At 46.6% G+C, this 17,604-nt stretch overlaps 1 protein-coding gene across 2 annotated transcripts in view; it reads left to right on the top strand.

The window, feature by feature from the left end:
• Nucleotides 1-17,130, top strand: part of PPP1R16B (protein phosphatase 1, regulatory subunit 16B) — a 39,223-nt gene extending 22,093 nt beyond the window's left edge. The window contains exons 2-10 of one of the 2 annotated variants that reach the window (XM_009871808.1): nt 6,654-6,724; nt 8,743-8,888; nt 11,098-11,201; nt 11,517-11,641; nt 12,632-12,757; nt 13,106-13,181; nt 14,177-14,306; nt 15,040-15,208; nt 15,823-17,130. In XM_009871808.1, the coding sequence (XP_009870110.1) occupies nt 6,654-6,724; nt 8,743-8,888; nt 11,098-11,201; nt 11,517-11,641; nt 12,632-12,757; nt 13,106-13,181; nt 14,177-14,306; nt 15,040-15,208; nt 15,823-16,344 (1,469 nt within the window). In that variant the 3' untranslated portion in view covers nt 16,345-17,130. The remainder of the gene's footprint in view (nt 1-6,653; nt 6,725-8,742; nt 8,889-11,097; nt 11,202-11,516; nt 11,642-12,631; nt 12,758-13,105; nt 13,182-14,176; nt 14,307-15,039; nt 15,209-15,822) is intronic. The other variant, XM_009871809.1, reaches the window with a different exon arrangement.
• The last annotated feature ends 474 nt before the right edge of the window (nt 17,131-17,604 follow it).

Genomic DNA, 17,604 nt, shown 5'->3' with positions numbered 1-17,604 from the left:
CCTGCTGAAGGCAGCTGAACCCAAAGGTTATATAAAACACTCAACCCTTTTAAAGCCCATCATCTGTTTAAAAACTATACCGAAAGGATTTATTTATTCTTCCAATAACATCGGAATGGGAAGCCAAGAAAATAATCGCTGACTTCAGTTTTCCTTTATGTATTTGGTATCTCCTGCATGGACCGATTGCATGGCTAGTCTGAGCCGGACAAGGGGATGAGAATGTTTTTGAATGTGATGTTACATCCTGAGAAAGGCTTGTCAGATGGCAGCACCCTCTAATTTTTACTCTCCCTGTTGAAATGAATTTGGCTTTGTTTCTGCTGCACCCTCAGAGCATTGCTGGCTGCAGATGGGTAACTTACACACTGTTCCTTATCCGAGTAATCCCAGGTGGACGGCAGCCATTAAGGAAAGATGCTTTAGCATTGCTAGCACTAAGTGGATTATCCGAGCTTGCAGTCCTGTAGATGCAGAACAAGAAAAAATGCAGGATGCGATAGGGTTTGAATACCTGGCTGTGGCCCATTCATCCAAGATGCAGCTGTAGGCATCTGTGCCCTTACAGTATTCTCCTCAGTGCTTCTCAGTGAATAGGAGTCAAAGCATAAAGCAAAAATTGGTTGAAATAGACACAAAGAAGGGGAGAACTGCTGGAGAGAGTCCAGCGCAGAGCCACAAAGATGATGAAGGGAGTGGAACATCTCCCTTATGAGGAAAGGCTGGAGGAGCTGGGTCTCTTTAGCTTGGAGAAGAGGAGACTGAGGGGTGGCCTCATTGATATTTATAAATCTGTCAAGGGGGAGTGTCAGGCGGACGGAGCCAGGCTCTGCTCAGGGATGTCCAGTGACAGGACAAGGGGCAGTGGGTACAAGCTGGAACATAGAAGGTTCCACAAAAATATTAGAAAAAACGTGAGGGTGACAGAGTCCTGGCCCAGGCTGCCCAGGGAGTTGTGGAGTCTTCTTCTCTGGAGACATTCAAAACCCGCCTGGACACATTCTTGTGTGATTGACTGTAGGTGATCCTGCTCTGGCAGGGGGGCTGGACTAGATGATCTTTTGAGGTCCCTTCGAACCCCTAACATTCTGTGATTCTGTGACAAAGAACTGGACCCTATGCATTAAATAAACGTATGAGTTATGGACACCCCTCCCTTGCTGTCAGAATAAAACTCGTGTGTGAACTGGGCCCCCAGCTCTGCAGGGAGAGCCCGTGGGTGCAGAGCGGACTCCTTGGGGCTGAGGACGAGTATGCCCTCTTGAGCAAGAAGCATCAGAATCAGAAATAGGTTTTCCTGCAGAGAAAGCAGCACCCAGGCTGAGCGTAGCTGCATGAAATGTCCCTGCCCGTGTGAGTATGGCGTGAAGCAGATGGGGCCCTGCTGGCCTCCTTCCAGACTTCCCAGATTTTGTGGGTATATTAGAAGGAATGTGTGTGCCCAGCTATAAACTAGGTGGGAAGTGTCTTAACAGGCTTTGAACCTTCCTGAGAAAGCTTGGTGATCAGTCAGGCTGGGATGTCTTGGTTGCTAGCTCAGCAGGCAAACTGGGCCATATTTATTTTTAGGTGTACTAAATGTCTGAAGCTGTCTGAGTGTGGGGTTTTGTTTTCTGTGGGGCTTTTTTTTTGTCTTTCAGAAAGCTTTAGGGAGCTGCTGAATTTACCAGTGGACCAGGATGGGCTATCAATTGCGTGTCACAGGGAGTGGAGCATAAGGCTAAGTTCATCCTGTTATTGCTCTGAGTTTAGATATGATCTTAAATACAAATATGATAGCACGCTGCATTAGGAAGCTGGATGCTTTGTTGGCAGAGCGTCCATAGCTTCATTGCTGTTTTCCTGGCCATGTTTCTCCTGTGTGATAAACATCCCTGCAAAACCAGAGCAGTAAGACATAGCTTTGAAGTAGCTGAGCCAGTCCAGGACTGTACTGTGCCTGGCAGGCTGGGGATCAGTCTTTCTAGACCTTTGCCAACACACCTGTGTGGCACAGACAGCACCCTCATCTCACTACAAGCAATGCTGGGAAGAGTTTCTTCTGCTCCGCTGGATTCTTGACTAAAGCTACATTTGGGTGGAATTGACTTCTAGGAATGTGTAAAAGCCTGCAGCTGAATCCACTTCATTTTATTCAGTGAAATCAGGTATAAACATACAAGAATTATTCTACTGCCACAGAGCCCTCAGTGCAATAGCAGCTTTTAAAGGTGGCCTGAGAACCAGAAAGTGAACTGGAAGAGTTTAAATATTTTCAGAAAGAAATGGTTGAGTGCAAAGGATCAAGATAAACCTGAATTTTTAAAAAACTAATGACCTGTGTGTGTATGTAGACTTGGAGCACACAGGCAAACCTGCTTGCCAGTAGGGACAGTTTGTCACTACACAGTGACTATACAGTGATTTTTGGAAGGAATTAGGACTTCCTATCAGAAGGGTTTTTTTCCCCTCCCTGGTATCCATATCAGTTTCAGTTGGTTTGTGCTCTTATGAGATATTAATACTTGAGGCAGGCAAATGCTGGGTATAGATAGAAGTGTAATAGTATCTAGAATTTTACGGTGTAGCTTATTGACTTAGGGGGAACTGCACTGACAAAGGCACATTTCTCTATGGAAAAGTCTTCATCTAGCTTAGGAACTTTTCTGGAAAAGCTGTTTGTAGTGTAAACTCAGTGGAAAGTAACATTAGTGAAAAAGGGTAGTGCTGTAATATCTCTTCAGGTAAGAGAACTGATGACCTTGCACTGAATTTTCCTTAGGGCCTTTGCAGTGGGTTTTTTTTTGTGTTCCCTCTGATTTATAGGTTTTGGGGAGAATAAGTGAGGCTTGGACACGCTTGGGAGGAGAGTGAACTCCTGAGAAGTAGGTTTGTTGTTTTTGGGGAGGAGAATTTGTCTGAAGCTGCCCCAGGACATGTGATGGAGGGTGACTTAAAAGCTGGGATGTATTTTCACAGCTGTTGTGGAAGCTTTTTCCATGTAACGCAGCACAGATGTGAATGATAAACTATAAATTGATGATTAATGTACACCGCCTTGGCATGTGAGAGGTTCAATTATAGGCAGAGAAAGCAGAATAATGGAAAATACATTTGAGTGATTGTTCAGTTAATATAATTCGCAATGAATTATTCACAACAATTTGTTCACCCAGCTCTTATTGTAATCATTTTCATTCCTTCATTTGCTCTGCGTTGGAAACTGCTTCCCACAACTCGTGCTTGACATGTAAGAGAGCATATCCACTCATGCAGCCCCTTCTGCCCACCTGCCCCCCGCCTACCTGCGAACCAGGACAGCTTTTAAAGAGCTCAGCGTTTCAGGCACTGAGCTCTCTTTAAGAAGTTAATCGTAAGTGTTAAAGTGGAGGCTGCTGCCTGCTGCACCCACTGATGTGACCCATAAAAGCCCCTTCTCTTGGGCTCGGAGTGACCTGAGCTCACAGAAGAGCTCGCAGGGGTCCCGTTTCCGTGCCGTACCTTGTGCGTGTTGGGGAGATTTTCCTTTCATGAGCGATGTGCTGTGGCTGGAGCCGACAGAAGGCGATCAGCTGGCGTCGAGTGATTAACCTGCTAAAGTGTGGGCTTCCTACCTGTACAGCATCGTTCATGCCTGGAGGTGGGAGGAGGAGATGTGGGGCTTTGCGGAGAGGCATGTGGCACCAGCAGGCTTGGAGAGAAGCCCTTTGCTTACCCAGGTCCCTGTCCCTTGTGCATTAAGCAGCGGGTTGGTGACGTGCCACAGCCGTGGGGCTGAGGGTCTGGCTTCCAGCACTGCAGAGCATTATGGTTGTGCCCCTCCTTTCCTATTATTAAGGCACTGGAAAACCCACAGTTTTACATTTCTCCTGAAGTTTGTCAGAAAGGAGGATGTATTATTGTGGCCATGTGGGGAGGGGCTGTTCCTGGGTAGTGGGCACAAGGAAGATGTCCTTGTCCTCCCTGCAGGTCCCTCTGCAGGTTCACCTGCAGGGAGCTGAGGGTGATGAAGCTGCTGTTTGCCACCTCATGCCCTCCTGCTGGGGGTGGTGGGTAGGAATCAGGGCTGTGGTCTGCTGTGGCATTGGTGAGATGCTGGGTAAGTCCTTGCACTTGTGGAAGGGGACATGTGCAATAGGAGATCACAGTTCTTGGAGACTTATGGCTAGCTGTTGGCCTTTGTTGAGGAAACAAGTGTTTCCTCATTTGTTGGCATGAGGAATACTGAAGGTAGCATCCCTCTGACTTCACAGAAGAGAGACAGAAGTCGTTGCTGCCCAGCCCAGTGCTCCCCCACCGTACCCTGAGATGCAAATTTCAGCATAGAACTGGCTGGAAAGGAGTTTGGTCTCTTTTTCAGGCTGTGTTTGCCTGGACTTAGTGGTACCACATCCATGCCTAGCTTCATTATCTGACTTTTCTGTGCTTTTTTCCTGATGTCTTGTGGTTGCCAGTGGTCGGTATGTTGGGAGATACTGGGAAATGTTTAGAGGGCTGTGGTGAGCTGGTCCAAGGGCGGATGGGAGCCAAAGGGAGGTGCACTGCAAACATGAGGGCTGCTGTAGAGGTTAGTGGGGAATTTAAAGCTGCTTTAAGGTAAGATAAATCCTTCTCTGAATCTTAACCCTTCAAGGACTTATACAAGCTCTGTTGAGCCATGATCGCAGAGCCTTCAGCACAAAACCCCGTGCTACATAACATGCTGGGATTTATATTCCTGCTTCTTCCGATGGAGAGACGGTACTCGTAAGGTTAATGTGCCAGCATCTACTTGTCCAAATCTCCATAATCAGGCAAAACATGATTATGGAGCTGCGTGTCATTAGTACACAATGGCTTTTAAGTGACTGAGATTGAATTAAAACCCTAATGGCAGAGCATCCAAAGTAAATAAGAGACAACCAGATCCACTGGTGAATGACTCGCCTATCACTCAGCTTGGATTAGGAGAGCAGGAGCTTGAGGCCAGCCAGAAACAGTAGAAGCACAGTCATTAAATTGGATATACTGGCTGGGGTTCAGCACTCTTATTACCGTCAGGCATGCCCATGTCAGGGGGCGGAGGGGGGGCATGAGCTGAGTGTAGGCGTGGGCTTCCTGTGCTGGCCTTTGAGCTGGAAAAAAAACCTCAGGCTCTTTGACTCACCGTGCTGGGAGATGAGTTTTGTTCTTTGTTGTATGCTGCTTTTTTTGTCTCGGTTTCCTTGAGCAGGTGTCAGTACCTTGAAATTATTTCCAGCAAATGTAAATTCCAGCATTCGTTTTGAGCTGAGTGAAACAATACTGTGATAGAAAGTGTTCTGTTTCACTCCTGCTCAGTTTTGCCTTCCTTTTCAATAACGTCAGACCCGTGGCTTCCAAACAGAGTTTCACTTCGGTTTCGATTTGCCTTTCTTGTGAGTGCATTTTCCAGACCTTTTTAAACAAAGCCTCATCAGTCAACATTGATGTCATTGTGGACATGTTTTCCATGTTCTGCTTTGGATGCCAGAAGTACTGTGTCCCCAGGGACAGCCCTGCGGATGGATTTCCCTCTGGATGTGCTGGGGATCGAGCTCCCTCTAACAGCCAGCAGCAGCAGGAGCAGAGGCTGCAGGAGTGACTGGCCTTGCAGTCGCTTTGACTGCCAGCTCTGAAGGTGGTTATCGCCCTTTTAGCTTTGTTAGTGTTCCTTCTTTTGCAGCTCTGGTTTCACTAAATGGTTACATCCTTGCCATCAGGTAAGATGGGACTTGAATGTGTTGCTGTCCTGGCCGCAGGGAGGTGGTTATGAACCTCTGGCTTGGGCCTGTGCTCTCAGTGACATCTGAGGTGGGAAAAGCATTAGGTAGTGAAATCTCTGGAGAAGAAGCAGGGAATGAGCAAATAAACAAGAGAAGATGGATATACATCATCAAGATCTGTCAGCAGTGTTGAATTTGCAGTTTCTGGTGTTGCTATTAATATACGTCCTCTCCCAGCCCTACTGCAAGCTCAGTACCTTGGAGCAGACTTTATTCTTCACCTAGGGGCTAACGACTTATCTCGCATTTCAGAAATTTGCATTTTAATGGAATAAATCTTATTCTTTCCCCTCAAAGCAGCAATTGAAAAAATAAACCCTCTGGGAAGCTTTCTTCAAATACCCAACAGCTCATGTGAAATATCCAAAGCAACCCTCGTGTATTTTAGATGTGACAGGCCCCTGAATGTATTGGACTTCGCATCCCAGATTGATAACTTCTTGAGGCAAAACCTCATCCCTTCCCCAGTCCCTTATTGTAACTCAGGACCCAAAAATCACTGATTGCCTTTCAGCTCTTCAGGGCTGCAGTGTGCAGAGGCTGCACTCAAATATTGCAAAGCGCAAGGTTAAAACAGAGATTGTTCCAGCACAGCCACACGAAAATGACAGCTGTAATTGCAGCCTCATTTGGAAGGAAGTTGGGGAAAATTGTCTGCTGGTGCTCTCTGCTGGATAAACCCAAGAAGGCTGTTTTCTTGCCGGCACTGCGGTGGCTGTGGGTTCAAGCAAGTGTTGGGCTCTCGGCTGTGAGGTCTCCTGCAGCTCTACCCACGCTGGCACACCCTGATGGGGCAGGTTGCCTTTGTCTTGAACTGGCCAGGGCTAGCTGAGAGCATGAGATGTGTTAGGGTTACTGACCTGACTCTCCTCGTGTCTCCTTCCCTCACAGTGTGTTACCTGCTGAAGAGCAACATCAGCCCAGACCTGTGCAATGAAGATGGATTAACTGCACTGCATCAGGTGAGATGTGGGATGGGGTCACAGCTCCCTACTGCTCTGTGCCGTCATGTCTTCTCCCTGCCCTCTGAGCAGACCTGTCAGAGTAAACAGAGAGAGCTCTTACATATTTAATTTTTTTTTTGCTCAGTTAAAGCAGTGAAACTTCACTACGTTGTGCTGGCGATTCTGTTTCTTCGTGAGCAAACTGAGATCAAACCCTTCTTGTGCTGTATCCCAGACTTGTTCAGTGGTAATAAGAGCTCAGGAATTGGAGCTGGATTTCAGACGTGAACAACATTTCTCCCACCCTTTAATCTTGTCAAGGCTGGGCTGAAAACTCTTAGAGCAGATTAACACAAATTTATAGACTGTGGCAACCCATGAGTTTTGAAATTGGTTTAAATAAATGATGCACAGGCTGCCTGGAGAGCCCGCTGCTGCTCTCTGTAGGCTCAGGGACTTCCAGAAATCTGTATGAGATGGCAGCAGCTGATCACCAGCAAAATACAGACTTGCAAGTAAGTCTATGTCCTTCCTCAGAGCCTCTGCACTGATCCCATGTGGGTTTTTCTATTCCTCTCAAGGTCCCCATCCCCGCCCCTCCTCGTGAGTCCTGATTTTCAGTGCAAAGGCCCCATGAGAGTCAGCCTGCAGAAGGGACTCGCCGTGCTTGGCAGCTGCCGCCTCCGCTGCCACAACAAACAGTGCTGTGGTTGTCGCCCTCGCTCCAAGGGCGGAATGGGAGCTCGTGGCTTTCTTGCCATTAGTCTCTGCTGTAAATGCACCCATTGACTCGGGATTTTGGCTCCTTCTGCAAGTCACTTGCTCTCTTCAAAGCTGGGTGGATGTTTGCTTAAAAATGCAAACTAGCTTCTTAAAGACTAAAAGGTGTCTCCCCTACACACACCTCTCCAAAGAGATGTAATTCTGTGCACAGCAGCCTCACTGCTCCAAGCTGGGTACTGAAGCTATGGAGAATCCCCCTTTCCCACTGGAGGACCAGTTATGGTAAAGGTGCATTTGGGAGTTGAGGTGGGAACTTGGCGTCCACTGGAATTAATTGAATCCCTGAGCAGAGCGAAGCTCCTGTGTGAACACTCTTGCCCATTAGCAGTGGCTTCCAGTGAAGGATGCCATTCCACTTCTGTGGTAGCTACTTGGCTGTGTGACAGGCGTGATTTTGACCTCACTTCATGTACAAAAAGTGAACAGAAATAGAAATACATAAAAGGTCCTTGTCATTCAGCTGCTGAAGTGTTTGTTGTGGGTTGTAATTCAGCCCCGTTACAAGCCCAAGCTGCAGCACTGAGCTGTGAGTCTCCTATGTGGCTCTGCAGTAATGTGTAGGCCATGAGCGGGCTTCTTGCACAAGCATGAATCTCATTTTAATGTCTTTATCATACACACATTCACGTCAAGAAGTGAGCACAAGGTGAAAAGAGCAAATTGTACCTTCCCCAAAGGAAGGCAGTCAAGGCCCTTCTTGCAGGCTCTCCCTGGAACTGGGGTGTAAATGCATCAAGGATGCTGACTTTTTTCAGGACATGAAAGGTGCCCTGTGGAGTAGCTCATAATTCTGGGAATCCAGCTTGCACCTCTTCAGATAACTGTGGTAGGTAGTGTGAGCTGCTGAGAAGGCTTTTACTCATCACATGCCAATGTGTGGGATTTTCCCTAAGAAAAGGGAATGTCAGCTTGTCAGCTTATCCCTCGGTATGTGGTTATACTGGTTACGTTGAATTTCTGCTATATTTGCTCTTGAATATGGAAGACCCAGTGGAATGGAAGCTGTAGGCATGTTTGCTGTTATTCCCTGCTGGTTCTGCCCCTGTCCAACACCAGTGACCTTCAGTCTGTCCAGTGCTACCTTTCTGACTTGCTTCTGTCAATTTGGTGTTTACCTCTTGCAGATGCTTGTTGCCAAACACTGCAGCATAAAGTAGTCTCCGCATCCAAGTACCTTGGTACAACCAAGCAGATATGAGCCCTCATCTTCCCAAAGTTTAAAAAAAAATATCTCTGCATCTCTTCCTCACCAGTGCTGCATAGACAACTATGAAGAGATAGTCAAGCTTCTCCTCACCCATGGGGCCAACGTCAACGCAAAGGACAATGAGCTGTGGACTCCGTTGCATGCAGCAGCTACGTGTGGTCATATCAACCTGGTGAAGATCCTTATCCAGCAGTAGGTGGCTTTTTGTGTTGGTCCTTTTCAGCAGATCTGATTCTACCCACAGCTTTTGTGGATGAAAACCGAGACTGCTGTGTGCCTCGTGAGATTGCAGTGGAGGTGATTATTCCCTGCTTTCAGGCTATTCGTGGGACTCCTCTCCTTGGAAAAGAAGGAGGTGGAGGAGGAAGAGCAGAAAGGCTGAGGAGACAGAGTAAACCTTAGGTGACTTGGCTCAGTTTCATGAAGCTTCTGGAGACTGGGCCAAAATTTGCCACTTTTTGCCTGTATCCTGGTGTGTCCATGTCTGTGTTTGTGCTTGTCGAACCATATTTGCTGGATAGGTGGAAATAGGAGCATCCAGCAGGATTCACCCTCAGGCTCTTAAACATGACTTCGGGTCTTCCAGCCGCAGTCAGAGAGACACTGATGCAGGAGGGCAGCAGCATGTTTGTATAGCTTGATTGCTTGGGTGAACTTTGTGACCTGTCTTACTGGCTCTTAATTAGTAACCAGTTAGCTTCTTGTAATGTGTTTATTCCCCGGCGATGTGACACAGACTGTTTGCACTGGACCTTCCTCTTGACCTTACCAACGCCCTGAACCTCAAGTCTTTTCTAGACTTGCCAGCAAGGAGGAGGAGGAAGCCAGATGTGTTTTGAGCTGTATCGCGTGCAGCATTTAATGGGCACCTAATCCTGTCTGGAGCAGATAGTCCTGATTCCATATGGAGCCCTCTCCTCCCATTTCTTGGTGTGATGGTGTAGAGCAGAGTGTGCTTTGGGAGCGTGAACGTGCTGCCCCACACAGCAGCGCCTGTGGCTTCTCCTTCGGGGAGGGACATGCTCCCTGGGATGCTGTCATCTGGGAAACTAGCGCTGAAAACTGGGCCCTTCTTGTATGGCCGTGTAATGAAGGAAGTGGAGCAGAACATGCAAACAACCATGCCTTGGAGGATGCTCCCACTTGGGTTGGGAAATTTTTGGATGCGAGAGGGGCATAAAAATGCAGCAAACAAGCGAAATGTGGAACGGTGTAGTGTATTCCTGATGCTTAAATGAAGGTAAGGGAGCGTCATGGGATGGGTGACAAGGTTAGGCACTGGAGCTTATGACCTTAGTTATCATAGGCTGCCCTGTATCGAGTAGTTGCCAGCAAATTTGGACTCTGGTATCCTAATGTCATGATCCCAGGCTTGGAAACAGTCTTCCCCTGGACTTTCAAGGAATGAAGTGACTTGTTTGCTACAACCAAAGTTGTACTTTACAGGAGATCTCACATACTAAGTGGCTCATTAAACACTGCCTTTGAAGGCAGTATTACTGGTGATGGGACCTGGAACCCTTGGAGACCATCAGAGTCTGTAGCCCACTAAAGTTCCTTTCTTTTTTATTTGCTGATTAAACTAATGCTGACACTTTGCAAATATACGTTTCAATGTAGTTTGCTCTGCTCAGGCAGAGGGGAAAAAACAAAGAATGAAACAGGAATCTTAAATGCAAGTGGATACTGTCTGCTGTCCTTCCACAGGTGCTAACTGTCCAGGTAGATCAGAATTCAACTGAAACTATTTAACACCAGCTAAAATGGCACAGTTCAGAACGTGCTGGACATTTTCTATTATGTAGGGGTTTGGGGACAGCGATCTGTTTAGCTGGCCGTGAGAGCACATAGAGAAGTGCTTTTGGACAATAAGAAAGAAAAAATCTCCAGTTGACAGGATATTTTTTTATTATCATATTTTGCCAGTGTGCCCTTGGCTAGAGGGGATGCTTCCTCCACCGTTCAGCCTCCGTCTTTCCCAGTTTTTCTGTTCCTTGCAAACATTTCATTGAAGGACTGTCAGATGCCCAGATAACAAAAACCTGGCAGTTCCTTGGCATTGTTATCGAGAAATTCAGCAAATAAATCACATCTATCACTGAGAAGCTGTCAGTCTTTCCAGTGCCAGGATCAGGAGAGTACAGAAATGGCTCAGTGGCTCGTGTGCCCCACGGCCCATGAAGGAGGAGGTGTAGCATGCTGCCTTTCATCTCCTTCTGGAATTTGTCTTCCCCTCTCGTGGCTTGGCTTCAAATCTTTCGTATCATGCACAAATCTTGGTGGCATTTGGGCAACTATTAAATGCTGATTAGTTTTTGCTAAGCATTTTCCCAGTGTTTGGCACTGAGTGCTGTAGGACGTCTGAGGTCTTGTCCTGTGTAATGCCGCTTTCTCCTTGCAGTGGAGCAGACTTGTTGGCAGTGAATGCAGACGGCAACATGCCCTATGACCTCTGTGAGGATGAGCCGACTCTGGATGTCATTGAGACTTGCATGGCCTATCAAGGTAAGGAGACTGAGTTCCTGCAAAACACAAAATCGGGTCAATGTAGTACTAAAAATTACCTTGTTTCTCCGCTCTTGATTTACCTCTGGAGAAAAGCAAAGAGCTGCTGCCTGGCATAATTTCTTGGAAGCCGACTCTTGTCTAGTTTCTCTGATTCCTAAATAGTGATGAGGGTGAAGGACGGCTGTTGGTTTACATAGCCTCTGAAAAGAATGTGAGGTCATATCAACTAGGAATTATTAAATCTAATTTTACTCAACCAGTGGAGACAAAGACCCTTTCTAACTCTTCTCTGTCCAACTGGAATTTTGACAGGAATTACACAGGAAAGGATCAATGAGATGCGAGCTGCTCCGGAGCAGGTCATGATCTGTGACATTCATGACATACTTGCGACTGGACAAGACCTGAACAGGACTGATGCCCAAGGTGCTACACTGGTGAGTGAAACTGCTGTGGCTTCACTTTTGCCTTCCCTCAGCCTGGAGGTTATGAAACCTGCCCTGCAGCAAGAGTTATACAAAATCAACACATACAAGTCACTGAGAGGAGGGAGGAAGCTATTTTGATCTTTTGCCCTGTTTTAGTTCAGTGTCACATAGAAAGAGACTCTGTCCATGAATACAGCTGGCATAGCTTAGTGTCTAACCCTGCGCTTTTTGAAGCAAATCCCTTGTTCTTGTGAGCTCTAACAGTTGTCCAGCAGCTCAAGTCCTGCGGCAAGGCTGCTGAACTCCTGCGTCCTGGCTGACAACAGCTGGGACCAGCAGCTTCCGAAGAAAGGTGCAATAAATCCCACAATGAGGAGCTGCAGAATGTAGCACTTCTGCTGACCTCTGGGGAAAAAGGGACTGAAAGATCTCCCAGTGATCTCTTGCTTCTCCTTAGCCTTGTAGTCAGATCTGACTGCCATGGAGGAGACATGAGAATTCTCTGGTTTTCATGGGAGCAGGATCTGGTGTTGGGCACTCTGGAGACTTTCTGCCTACTCTTTCTTTCAGCTTTGTGTAGCAGCTGGCTCATACAGATTTGATGGAGTGCTGTGTTTACTCACACAGGATGGCGTAGGAGCACCCATGGCAAATGTACAGCACAAAGCAAGATGGCATCTGATTTGGCTTGCCACTTGAGAGCCCTTGATTTAAAATATGAAAACATTGCTTTTCTAACCCATATATGTAAGCTATTTTAAGAACTCTTACGCTGTTTCCTCTCCAAACAGAATTACATGCAGGTAATACTGGGTTTTAGTAACAGGAACAACCTGCTTTTCACTTGAATGACATCTTCTAAGTGTGAGATGTGCTGGCTGCCCAGCTTCTGCCTGTCCAGATTCTAGACTCTGACATTATCCAGGAAATTCCACTGAAACTTGTATAAAACCATTGTCAACATTGCAAGTCGTTCATGCTGTGTTTCTTATCTCCTAGCTGCATATAGCAGCAGCCAATGGTTATCTACATGCAGCTGAAGTCCTTCTGGACCAGGGAGCAAGCCTGGATGTAAAGGACTGGGATGGCTGGGAACCTCTTCATGCTGCTGCTTTCTGGGGACAGGTAATGATTTTGTTACAAATGTCATGTCTGATGGTGACATTTCTTTCTGCCTGGACCAGTTGTGAAGTATTCTGCAAGTGAAAGGAATCTGCACTGGGGCTGAACTCTGGGCAGCGCCAGATGAGGTTCTTGGGGCTCGGGAAACAACCTGTTGCTGAGAAAGTTTAGGGAGAGTATGTCTGTGCAGCTGAAGGGTAGGAACAAAGTTTAACATCAGACACATACAAGAATAAATGGAGTTGAGCATGCATGCCATTGCCTCTTATCTTATTCCAACTTTTCAGCTTTGAGGAGGAAAACAATTGCTTAAAATACCTCCATCAACTTGGCTTTCTTTCCTTACTTTAGATGCAGATGGCTGAGTTGCTTGTGTCCCATGGGGCTAGTTTGAGTGCCAGGACATCTTTAGATGAGATGCCAATAGGTAAGTTTACTAAGCTCAAAAAAAAGAAATCTCTGAGAAAAGCTTTTCCCCCTAAACATGCTGATGTCTTCACTTGGTGTCTTTAGAATCAAAGTTGCAGTTACCTTAACTGGGACTGAAGTTTTAAAGCACTTACTTTTTTATGTCTGAAGACACTTCTTCCTGCTCATAAAAACAAGGGAGAAGGAATTTCTCAAGCCTCGAGTGTTTTTCCTGTGTGTTTCCACTCACCTTATCTCTCTATATGTCTGCTTGGGATTCTCCCTGCTCTTAAGTTGTAGTCTTGGACTTGAGCAGGTGTTGAGTGCAGCCCTAAGACTTGGGTGTCTAACTTCCCTTTGATGCAATGAAGCATGGTAAGCTGTAAGGGGTTGGAGAGAATAAAAGCACACACAAGTCTTGGAACAGGTTGGAAGTAAAAGTGCTAGCATCTGACCCTGTGGATTATAACCTTCCGCCACATTGTCTTTTGGCAAAAGGTTTTCTGAGCCTTAATTGAAAAATCTGTGCATCCTCACTTTGAAAGTTCTTGTCTTCTGTCCTCATCTGGTCTGGGTTTGTCTACACTTTCTTTCCATTTTGGAGGCTTAAGTAAAAATGCTGTATTCAGGAGAGCTGCAGCCTGATAATTACAGACATTTCTTTTCCTCCCATCTTGAAGCATTGATGCAGTAGTTGATCTGTCTCTCACCCTTTCATGGGTAAAGGCACAGAATGCTACAGAGATGGGACGAAACCTAGCAGAATAGCTGAATCATGGGAAAGCTGACCCCCCATCACAATCAGCAGCTCTTGTTTTCTTTTCCGATTTAGGTGTCCAAACCATTCTGCCTTCCCTAATTTAAGAATATGCCTAAGCATATTCTGCTGAAATTTCCCTTCTCTTCCTTCTAGCTTTTGTAACTAGTGTATACTAGGAAGGCACAGTTGTAACATGGCGTTAATGGTACCACACTTGAACTGTCTGATTATGGCTTGATTTGTGTGTGCCGTAGATCTGTGTGAAGAGGAGGAATTCAAAGTGTTACTGCTGGAGTTGAAACACAAACACGATGTGATCATGAAGTCTCAGCTGAGGCACAAATCCTCCCTGAGTCGAAGGACCTCCAGCACTGGCAGCCGGGGGTAAGTGTGTTGTTCCCGGTGGGTCACCCCATGCTTAGCTTGGCCACCCAGATGTGATTGCAGAGCACCTCGCATGTGGAGAACAACCCATCTGTCCTTTCTGAATGGACTCTGAGAGACAGAAGGCGACATTCGGGTGCTGAAAGCAGAGCTCCTTTGCAGAGTGGTTCTTTCACTAGAAAGAGGTGTTATTTCCTGGCGGGGAGATGGCTTTGTGCTGTTGTCGTTTCAGAACTGCTCCAAGCAGAGGACAAAGTGGTGAAAACTGACCCTGTTAAACCACTGATAATAGTGTCAGAGAATCAGTGCTTCAAGTGGATTAACATGAGCTTCTCAGTAATATGTCTCACAGCCAAGATAGTGTGCTCAGACACAGTTTGCACAGTTTGTCTTTATAAGTTGTTTACTAGACAGCCTGCAGACCACAAAACTCCCTAAAGAGCCCGTGGGCTGTTTCCCGTTATAGTTACTCCACTGGTTGCAGGGTAGATCCATTAGGTGAACTGTATGACATCTAATGCACATTTGTGGTGCTACTTTAAAACTCCTTAAAATTCCTCCTGTCTTTAACATCCATGCTAGTGCTTTGGGTGGGTGCCAGGGGAGCTAAACTCCCTTTGCATTCCAGTGGGAGAGGCTGTGAAGCACGAGGAGGAGGTGAGAAGAGCTACAGGGTAAGAGAAAATATCACGTCGTGCTCACAGCTTCGATGCCCCTTCTCCCTGTCCCACAGGAAGGTGGTGAGGAGGGCCAGCCTTTCGGACCGAACAAACCTTTACAGGAAGGAGTGCGAGAAAGAGGCCATCGTCTGGCAGCAACTGGGAGCAGCAGAAGAAGGAAGAAACTCGGGTCTCATTGGAGAAATTGGGGAGACTCGGCCTGACCAGGAGAATACAGACCCCGTAAGGAATCTTTTCGCTGTTATGGGAGTTACTGACGAGGGCTGGTAGCGCAGGTTCAATAGCAGTGCTTGCTCTGGGATGGAAGGTGGCTGAAAAATCTGTAAACCTCCTCCATCAGATGTAAGTAAGAGACCAAATTCTCATTTGACATAAATTAGGATATCCTGCTCAAGTGTGAAGACTTTTAGATCTACAGCTGCATAGTTTTAAGATAAAGCCCTAGTGAACCAGGAAGTTCAGAAAAAATACTGTGTGCCTCTCTCTTTGAGTGAACTGGTTTCCTCATTACCAGGTAATGAACTGGTAATTACAAAAGAATCATAATCTTGCTTTGCAGTTAGTTGATTTTAATTCACTTATTGCCATGTTATATTAATACGCTTATCTTATTTTTCTTTTTTTTTTTTGTGAGTCCATCTAAGTTAATGTTGTGTGTTGCTGGTTGGGGCTCACAGCATTACAGCATCCTGTTAGTGGGTGAACTCAGTGTTTGTGCTGCAGTACCTGTCTGGTGGAAAGGCTGAGCCTGAGCAGGGTTAGGAAGTTGTCACAGGGATGAACTGTGCCATGGGGGATGGGAGAAGGTGCTCTTCTTTCATATCTTCTTGTTACAGAATTTGTTGCTGGAGAACTCTTCCCTCCTCCCGGAGTTAGCAAACAAAAGCACCCAGTGTGACTCTGAAATCCCCCTCCAGAACGGACTCATGGCATCTGCCAGCACTTACCAGTACGCCTTTTCCAACGGGGACATTTGGAGTATGCACACCGACCCTGACAGTAACCCAGGCCACATGCTGCCCTACGACAACCCCGGGCTCCCCGACACGCAGCAGTTCTGGGGTGCCTACAAGGAGCACAACCACCAAACACTCTCCGAACTGAAGCGGCAGCGGGCTGCAGCCAAGCTCCTCAACCACCCTTTCCTCAGCACCCACTTCAGCAGTGGCATGGGAGGAGTTGCTGAGAATGGGGGCGAGGCCAAGTCGCACCTAATCGGATCCAGGACTTCTCCTTACAGCTCCAACGGGACCTCGGTGTATTACACAGTGTCCAGTGGTGATCCACCCCTCTTGAAATTCAAAGCTCCCATGGAGGAAATGGAAGAGAAGGTGCATGGGTGCTGCAGAATTTCCTAGTCCCATCTGTTTTCTTGCCCCAGAGGAAACAAGACGTGGGTGGGCTGGTTGGATCTACTGCAGTGGCCAGGTTGTTTGCATTCCAAAGGCAGAATTTGGTGTGGACATCCTGACTGTGGCAGCTTCATTCATCTGGAATTGTACTTTGCCCTGCCAATTACTTCCGTTGCAGTTGAATGAGTAATGCAGGTGAGCAGGGCTCTTGGGAGAGGAAGGGGTGCACATCAATATGATGTAGAAAGAGTCACCCAGGTCTTGCTCTCTGGAGAAGAAGGTATGGTGCACTGCCTCCCTGTCCCTGGGAGGTTATGAGATGCCTTGGAACAAAGAAAAAATCGGAACTAAAACTGTTGCATCTGAGCCTCTTGCTAAAAGTCACTGAGCTTCTGGAAGGTGACAGTTGAGACCTGAATTTTCACTCTTGGGTGATGCATAAATCCTGGAGGGGAGATCAACCCACACATGGGGTTTGCAAGAGCGGACAGAGCTGTTTTCCACACAGCTGGATCCAGCACTTACGGGGCTGGAGCAACAAACAAGCATAGATGCTGCACTTGCTTTAGGAAGTTTGCGAGGTGTTACCTCCTTGCAGTGACAGCTCACCGTCAAAAACTGTGCACTCACTGGGTCCTGTTCTGCTCATGTAAACTCGTCACTGCAGACTGCCATCAGGTTTGAAGCAGAACTTTTCCTGGAATAGGCTTCACTCAATAGGCTTTAAAACTGATGCTGCAATAAGGGGCCCCGGCAATAGAATTTTACTGCAATAAAATACTGACAAAGGTCTATATTGGAATAAGTAATTTAAAAAACTTATTTGTACTATTTAGACTCATAATTTGTTAAAACTGAAAAGACTTTTGCTGATCTCACTTTCCTATTGATTCTGTTTGTTTACTCTGTATGCTCAACACAAATACTAGGAGCACTATGCTTTCTTTGCGTTCTGACTTTTTCTGGAGTTCCAGAACCACAGGGCTCAGGAGGGATGAGGAGAAAAGGCTTGCTGACACTAATCTGGAAATGTCTTGAAAGCATTTCTGATCTCCCTAGATGTTACAACACTTGCGTTAACATACAGTCTTTGACTGATAAATAACTGTAAACACATTGCTTTGGTAGTTGAACATTGCAGCAGGGCAGGAGAGGGTTTTTTTCGAAGTCAACAGTAGCTCTCAGAGGAAGACTTAGATGCCCCCATGTATAAGGGAGTCACCCAGCTCCGTGCAGTGCTTAGCACAGCCTCTCTTACAGAGCAGT

Source organism: Apaloderma vittatum, unplaced genomic scaffold (genome assembly GCF_000703405.1).
Source record: "Apaloderma vittatum isolate BGI_N311 unplaced genomic scaffold, ASM70340v1 scaffold20266, whole genome shotgun sequence".
Taxonomy (NCBI): domain Eukaryota; kingdom Metazoa; phylum Chordata; class Aves; order Trogoniformes; family Trogonidae; genus Apaloderma; species Apaloderma vittatum.
This window is presented reverse-complemented; position numbering and strand designations above follow the sequence as displayed.